The sequence below is a fragment of the Amblyomma mixtum genome, chromosome 3 (genome assembly GCF_055824585.1).
Source record: "Amblyomma mixtum isolate Tamu chromosome 3, ASM5582458v1, whole genome shotgun sequence".
NCBI lineage: Eukaryota > Metazoa > Arthropoda > Arachnida > Ixodida > Ixodidae > Amblyomma > Amblyomma mixtum.
Window position 1 is genome coordinate 200,821,195 of NC_143014.1, and position 8,375 is coordinate 200,829,569.

At 54.9% G+C, this 8,375-nt stretch overlaps 1 protein-coding gene across 1 annotated transcript; it reads right to left on the reverse strand.

The window, feature by feature from the left end:
- Nucleotides 1-4,244: 4,244 nt before the first annotated feature.
- Nucleotides 4,245-5,865, reverse strand: LOC149353290 (uncharacterized). The gene is made up of 2 exons (XM_089577307.1): nt 5,731-5,865; nt 4,245-5,621 (listed from the first exon to the last, which is right to left on the reverse strand). The coding sequence occupies exon 2, from the start codon at nt 5,127-5,129 to the stop codon at nt 4,641-4,643; it is 489 nt and encodes a 162-aa protein (XP_089433433.1). The 5' UTR covers nt 5,130-5,621; nt 5,731-5,865; the 3' UTR covers nt 4,245-4,640.
- Between the last annotated feature and the right edge of the window lie 2,510 nt (nt 5,866-8,375).

The window sequence follows — 8,375 nt, forward strand, 5'->3', positions numbered from 1 at the left end:
AAAAAAGAAGTAAGCAAATATTGCACCAAACGCTCAAGGGCGGCTCCTTTCGAAAAACAGTTCAGCGTGGAGTTACAGAAGTCTGTTGAGCTACTTGTTCACACCAGAACCGTGAGCGAAAAAAGCTGCCCTTCGGGGCTTTCAAGACGCTCTTCGGGACTCGGTCCTAAAACGGAAGCGATGACGACGAAGCTGAAACAGATGGAGGGCACGCGCATTGCCAAACATCCGCTGCGCCGGAACGCTGACGCGGCATTCCAAGCCCGGGGCGGTGGTGGTGGTGGTGGCGGCGGAGGCGGCGGCGGCCCAAGCTCCTGCCGGAGCCGCCCTTCTACGCGGCGTCATGGCGTCCCCGTACGTCCGAGCTAGCTGGTGTCGTCGAGAACAGCGCGCAGTCCGAGGCGGAGGCACAGGTCAGTCTTCCGGTGACCCGCGTCGGCCGCGAGGACCTGCCCAGGGTTCTCGCTGTCTCCATCTTCGGGAATGCGTCCTCTCCCGCTCCTTCAGCTACGGCACCGATCTCAAACGTAGCGCAGAGGAAGAGCACAGCTACAGTGCTTGGTGGGCGAAAGTGGAGGTTCTGCAGGGCAACAGCGGAGGTTTGGGAGGTGCAGCCGACGCCCACGTTCACCAAGGGAGCACCGGTGCCGGCGTCCTTGGCCGCCGGATACAAGCCGCAGACGGGAGGAGAAACGTTGTAAGCTGTGGGGCGCACTGCCGAAGAAACGTTCGCTGCAGAAGCCGCACTGCGTGATGACGTCGGGGGAGGAGATTTCGGCGGCGAAAGCAGAGCGCCCGAATGCAGTCTAGGGCGGTGGGGTCATCATAGCCACCGCAGCTGCTGCAAAGGGTGCCGCTGTGGTCTACTCTGCCATCAGCGCGGCTTCGAACGCATCGAAGAGGCACTCGACCAGGGCAGTGCTTTTTTGTGTGTTTGTGTGTGTGTGTGGCAGTGGAGTGAGGGGGCGGTGGGAATGTTGGACAGCGTACAGAATGGACACTCACACTATCTTGGACACTTAAGGAGAGAGGAATGGGCAGGAGGACCAGGCAACGCAATGCGCACATCTTGATGGAGCCGTCTTTGGGGGGAGTCGGCGACCGAGGCTTTCATGATTACTTGTATATAGGCCGGATTTTGAGTGGAACATTTTCTTCCTATATCTTCTTGAGCATTTTTGTCTTATCCCGATATTTTGGCCAAGTTGTAATTGGCGCATTTTCTGTTTCTTTATCATTCTCTACGTGACTGCTCAGTTTATTTTCCCTTTCGTGTACTTTATTGTGTGCTTTCGTGTGGTGAGCCAATAAAAGGAAAAAAAAAATTTATCCTTGTGTCTCGCCGAATACTTTCAAAAATGATATGCGTTAAGGTAGTCCACCCACCGCGGTGGCTGAGTAGTGAGGGCGCTTAGCTACCGAGCCGAGTTTCCATGTTCGAACCTTTCCGCGACAGCCGCATTTCAATGGAGGCGAAAAGCAAAGCCGCCCGTGTGCTGTGCTATGTCAGACCATTTTAAAGGTCCCCAGGTGGTTGAAATGATATCAGAGGCCTGTCTTGTAAGGCGAAAGCCTTTAATGGCTCATCGTTGTCGACAGAAGGTTGTCAGCAGAAAGTTGTCAGCAGAGGTGTCACGCTTTTCTAGTCAGACCAGAAAAACATTTTTGTGCACGATGGGATTCGGACCACCATCCTTCCGTTCCATATGTATCAGTAGCGCGAACACCACACAGGAAGAAGAAGGAGAAGAAGGTAAAGAGCGCTGATTACCTTCAGCGCTCTTTACCTTCTTCTCCTTCTTCTTCCTGTGTGGTGTTCGCGCTGCTGATACATATGGATCGCAACCAACTAGCCCGACAGATGGTGTTATCCTTCCGTTCCGCAGCCGAGCGTGCTAATGGCTACGCTACTTCCTGCCAACGCATATGCAGTTCTCCTTGTTTAGGACGCTGGAGAGTGTTTGCAGAAAGGAGTCGAATCAGACGGATACCTCCCAAACGCCCTCCAGTGTCTGTAGCATTCAAGATTCACAAACAATTGTGCACTTAATTAACATCTTAACCACGCATCAGTGACACAAGCAGCAACACCGCGCTACAGGCTTTCGCCTCCCCGCACTTTAGGTCAACAAAGTGTCCCCCTGAATTTTTTCTTTTCAAACTCCCACCTTCCCCCCTTCCCTTACGGCGCAGTTCGGGTGTCCACAGATATGAGAGACAATCAGTGCACATTTCCTTTTCTGAAAAAAAAAAAAATGGATTTGATATCCAATGCGGTCCAAAATATTTTTTCTGGAACAAAATGTCAGCAGTGGCGGAAGTCAGTAATTTTAAAATCACGTCAATGAAGTAGAAATACAGCTAAAATTGACTGTTCTTTATTTAGACTGGCGGTTATAGCCAAGGGCGAGTTCTTAGCCGTTGTGGAGACGATTTCAGACTAGTTTATGAGGTGAAGAAAACGTCGCTCTCTATAGCCCTGCACGAGACATTGCAATGCTTTTCTCCGCACAAAACCGTAACGCAGCGCATGAGATGCACAGAGCTCGAGTTCAGGGCACACGTACGCAACGTCCACTGGTGACGTGTTGCAAAGATTACGGCGCCCATTTCGAACAGTTTGCACTATTGTATCGGTGCTTGCACTTCCTATATGTGCTGATTAAAAAAGTTATACATCTTAGTTCAGTAACTTCCTAATGAGCATGATTTCCAAAATTACTGGCTTCCACTGCGGTTGCAAATTTGAACGGGAAAAAGGAATTTTTTCGAGCGCTTTTTTCTGTAAACACAGAAGAAAAAAACGGAGGGGGTCTTCCCATTCTTCCTATCCTAGTGAGCTAGACTACATGAGCGTATGAGGTGGTTCTTCACGGCGAGAATACAAGTAGTTGTAATAGAAACTCCACTGAAGGAAGTAGGTGGAGTCTTTCTGTTCTGAGAGGGCTCGTCAGTTCAACAGCCTTCTGGCATCTGCATCCCGCTTGGATCAGTGCACCAGGGCCGCCTGGCCTTCCGCGTTAGCGTCCAGCAGAGCATTTCCACGTAGACGCGAGTGGGAGAAGCTATGGAAGATAGCGCGAATGGCTGTGAGAAGAAGCAAAGGAAGAGATCAGCCACTAGGGCCTGCAGGTGACGGAGTGGGGTTCGTGCATGGAGGGTGGAACGAGATAGGAGAGTTTGTCTTGAGTTGTCTCCATATGCTGCTGGCGATGGTTTCTAAGAAGGTCTCGTGTGTAATTACAGACTCCCAGACTGCATGTCATAACTATACAAGAGGGATAATTGGTAAATACGTGAACAGAATACTCAGAAGTAAATAAGATACAGACTTCAAATGCACACTCATATGGACCCCATGGCACTCTGCGAATGTTGGAAATGAAGGCGCTCACGCCGCTCCCCGCGAGCTATTACCCCGGGTCCCCCAACATTCGCAGGAACATAATTATTCTGAACCGCTCTTAAGCTATAGGTATTTACACCAACATTTTAGATTAACGAGGAATGCATATGTCAACCGCACAAACATCTAAACAGAGAGCAATGGGTCATTTTAACGAAATTGCAATCGAATATTTATATAAACCCTGTCAAATCAAGCTATATGTTTCCAAATTCCTACGATCCGCTTTGCCCTTCTGCGGTTAAGTGGCTGACTTATACCATATGGTATGGGCATGCCAGAAAAACTCAGCTATACAAATAATTAAGGGTGTGCGAATATCAATTTTTTTCGAATACGAATCGAATACAAATACTTAGTTCCGAATATCGAATCGAATATCGAATAATCAAGGACAGACGCATTTAATCACTACAAAACATTTATTTGGGCACCCAAGAACATCACAGTTCAACTATCGATGATTAAATGAACACAAAAGGTGTGTGTGGCTGCACAAAAAGTATCAAAGTCTAGAACATTATCCTTAGAAGAGTGGAAATATCAGAGAAGATGGCTAGTACAAAGCATTGATTAAGGCTAGCTTGCCATCAGCACAAAAGCGCGTTGCTGAGATGACGTAAAAGGGTGTCGTGAAGGAAACCCAGCTGCACCACATGGTCAGGCAGAAGCAGTTCCCTTTGTGGGCAATTCCTCTGCGCGGGGACGCACAGGCAGTCACTCGAGGCAGGACTTCGTACAAACGGTTTATTCTCACATCAGGGGGGCCGGTCGTCGTCGTGGCAGCTGGGTCAGGTGGTCCTTTCGGCAGGGCTGGTCCGAGAGCAAGAGCAAAAAGAGCGCGAGCCTCTCCGGTCTCGCCTTATAAAGGCTTTCTCCTCGCCTCTCTCCCCCCGCCCCACCACTCGGGAAGAAGGGTTCCAGACTACCCGCGGTGAGCGGCGCGGGATTTGACTTGCCCGCGAGCAGACCCTACATCTCCCCCCCCCTCAAACGTCCGTCCCGGGGTCCGCCAGTAGGCGTTCGACGACCTCCGGGTCCGGGTCCATAGAGTCGTCGCAGGGGGGAGGGGTGCTCGCCGGGGGGCCGCTCACCGCTGGCTGGACGGGCTCCTCACGAGCCGCCTGGGGGGGGGGCGAGGCGCCTGGCTCCGCTGGGGGCCCTGCCGGCAGCGCCCTCCAAAGCTCCTCGGCCGCCGGGGACAGCAGGTCTGGGCGGCTGGACTGGAGGATTGCTAAGGGCCGCCTCCTCCGGGCTGCCCCTCTGCAGTGGCGCAGCGGGGGAAGGCGCTGCAGCCGCCAAGCGCTTTTCCGCCGCGAAGGGGCTGCGCCTGGTCCCGCCACCTGGACCGCGCGCAGTAAGAGATGGCCGCTCCGTTGGCGACCGTGGTCCAGGTGGCCACGTGCCGCAGGACCCTGGGCCGCTTGGGTTGCGGCTGCTCGGCGGCCGAAGCGCCGGCTGGGTGCTGAGGGGGGCCCTGCGCCTGGTCGTCACTGGCCCTCTTGCGTTGGCCTGCACCACTGGGAGGTGCTCTCCAGTGGTTAGGCATGTGGTTTGGCGGGCGGTGGGGGCCACCGCGGCCGTGGAACCTGCGCCACTCGCGCGGCTCCTGCCGCCAGCCGGGTGGCGCGCCTTGATGGCGGCCACCGTTCGACGGTGGTCTGCCTTGCCTTCTGGAGTCCGAGCCACGGGCGTCGGTCCGCTGGAGCTTCCTAGAAGACATACTGAGAGGGCGAGAGCACTGCGAGTGATAATTGATCGAGAGACACGGGTGCTACCTGGTCCTCAGGTTGTAGCGTCGGTTGCGAACCGCACCGCTACCTGCTCGTCCTCCCGGGGGTGAGATCGCCGCATCGCGCTGATTTTCCACCGCTTCGCAGCCATCGTCCTTGCGAAGGTGGAAAGCCTTCAAATCAGCGACATGCACCGGACCGGCGGTTTCGCCGTTTGTCAACAACCGCAACTGGTAGGTGAGCGGCGTAGTCCGTGCCGTAACTTCGTACGGCCCAGCCCACTTGTGCGCTAGCGACGCGGCGAAACCGCGCGCTGCGTTACTAAGTGGGTGCGTTCTCTTGAGTACTAGGTCGCCCGTGTTGAAAACGACGTGACGGCGACCTTTGTTGTACTGATCCGCCTGCTCCATGCGCGCCACATCGAGGTTTTCGCGGGCTGCGCGCTGAGCTGCCTCCAAGCGCTCCCGGAGCCTTGCCGCGTACTGCGAAAGCGGAGGGGGCGCGGGCCCCGCCGCGTCGAGTAGGGCATTCTCAAGCGGAAAAGCGATCTCTCTCCCAAAATTCAAGTAAGCGGGTGTAATACCCACTGACCTGTTCACGGTTGTCCTTGTAGCGAACGCCAGTTCGGACAGCCGCGCGTCCCAATCTCTGTGCTGCTCGGTCGTCGCGACCAGCATGCTCTTCAGATTTCGATTCACCCGCTCGGTTATGTTGCTCTGAGCGTGGTAGGGACTCGTTCTCCTGTGGCGGATTTGAAGCGCCCGACAGGAGTCTACAAAGACTTTGCTTGTGAAATACGAAGCATTGTCTGTAATCAGGTCGGAAGGGAAACCGAAACGAGTGAAAGTCTCCAACAGTTTTTCCCAAATTCGTTCCGACACAAGCTTCCTAAGGGGGAAAACCTCAACCCACTTGGAATAGTGGTCCGTTATTACCAGGATGAATTGGTTTCCGCGCGCGGACCGAGGGAGGGGTCCCATGATATCGCACGCGACCACTTGCCACGGGTAGTTGCTAACTACCGCCTTCATCATGCCAGCGGGCTTGCCCGCCCGCGGCTTGGCTACCTGGCATACCGGGCAGGTACGGGCGTATCCCAGCACATCCTTTCTCATGCCTGGCCAGGTCGCGACACGGCATAACTTGTCGTAAGTCTTACTGCCGCTGCCATGGCCTGCCAGCGCTGAGTCATGGAAGTACTGCAGGAACCGTTTCCGCAACCTTCTCGGGACCACGACTCGGAAAGGGGATGCTATCGCCGCTTCCTCGTCAAGTTGGGGGATGTAGCGGAGCAGCAAGCCATCATCGCCCAGCAGATACGCGTCGTACTTGCCCTCAGCGTTCCCGGTGCAAGCTGCGCTGCTCGCAAGCTCTTTCAGCACCCGCTGGCAAAGACCGTCTGCTTTCTGGGCCTCGATCAGCTCTTCTCTACTGACCGCTACTCCCCAAGACAGATTTCTTTCTGCCTCGCTCCTAGGCAGGCGAGCGGTCGCCGCCACGAGCTGCTGTGTTTCCCTTCCGTCACAGCACCGTGCGGGACCTTTGTCCGTCTCCTCTCTCTCCAAACAGGGCGCGACACTCCCGTCCGCCCTCTCTTCCTCTCCAACAGCGGTGACGCCGCTTTTTACAAAGCTGGGCTGCGCCTCTGAAGCGCTTCCGCCAGCATTCCATGGTGCGCGCGATAAAGCATCGGCCACCTTGTTCAAGCTGCCCCGGCGGTACTCGATGGCGTACGCGTAACGTTGCAACGTCAGCGCCCATCTCGCGAGTCTGCCTGCGGGGTTCTTGAGCCTCTTTAACCAAGACAATGCCTGATGATCTGTCTGCACGGTGAAAACCGCTCCGTCTAGGTACATGTCGAACTTCGACAATGCGAACATGATCGCCAGGCATTCTTTTTCGGTCACGGAGTAATTCCGCTCCGCCGATGTGAGCGTGCGACTAGCGAACGCGACAGGGCGCAGTTTGCCCTCGTGTTCCTGCAACAAAACAGCTCCAACACCGTAGTCACTAGCGTCTGTCTGCAAGACAAACTGCTTGTTCAGGTCGGGGAGGCGCAGACTAGCGGTATTCGCTATCGCGCGAGCCAAGGCAACAAATGCGTCACTCTGTTCCTTGCCCCAGACCCACTTCGAGCCTTTACGCAACAGCAGGTTCAGCGGCCTTGCAAGCTCCGAACAGCGCGGGATGAATTGCCTGTAGAACGCAACCATCCCCAAAAACCTCTGCAAGCTTTTCACATCCATGGGGCAGGGGTAGTTCAGAATTGCCTGCAGTTTGTCATCATTCGGTCTCAGTGTGCCATCATCCACGACAAAGCCCAAGAGGTTCACTCTCTTCGATGCCAACTGCACTTTCTTTGGATTTATGGTTAGACCGGCACGTCTCATTCTATCGAGAACGGAATTCAGGTGAATGAGGTGCTCCTCGAACGACTGTGAGAATATCACAACGTCGTCGAGGTACGCCATGGCGTAGTTGAACCTTGCATCGCCCAGCACGATGTCCATCAGTCGCATGAACGTGCTCGGGGCGTTAGACAAACCAAACGGGAGTCGAGTAAATTCGAAGAGCCCGCGGTGGCAGGTGAATGCGGTTTTCTCAATGTCACCTTCGGCCACCTCAATCTGCAGGTACCCTCTGCTTGCATCTAGGACTGTGAAGAACCTCGCGTTCCCTAACGCGTACATCACAGCCTCGATCGACTGAAAAGGGTACGCAACCGTAGGCGTCAGTGAGTTGAGCTTACGATAATCAACACACAGCCTGACCGATCCATCTTTCTTCGGCGCTAGAACCACTGGGGACGCCCAGGGACTTTGTGAGGGTCTCACCGCACCGGTGTCAATCATCTCGTCAAGGGCACAGTCGAGAAGCTGCCTCTTATGCACACTTAACGGCCTCGGGTTACACCTGAAAGGGCGCGTATCACCCGTCTGAATCTCGTGCTGAAGCAGGTCGGTTCTGCCCGGTTTCTCCGTGAAGCAATCCGAAAACGGGAGTAAAGTTTCCGCGAGCCTTCGGCGCTGACTACTGGGTCCTGAGAAAGACGCAATAATCGCTTCTAACGGGCCACCGTCTCTCAGCGTCTCGAGGGAGCTCACCTGCCTTTCTGTCGCACAGGTGTGGACAACCACCTTTTGTGCAGGACAGCCGGGCAAGGATGCGCTTTCGAAGGGAATGAGGGGGGCGAGCTGGCTGTAACGATAGCCATTCTCCCCCATGTCGAGCACAAT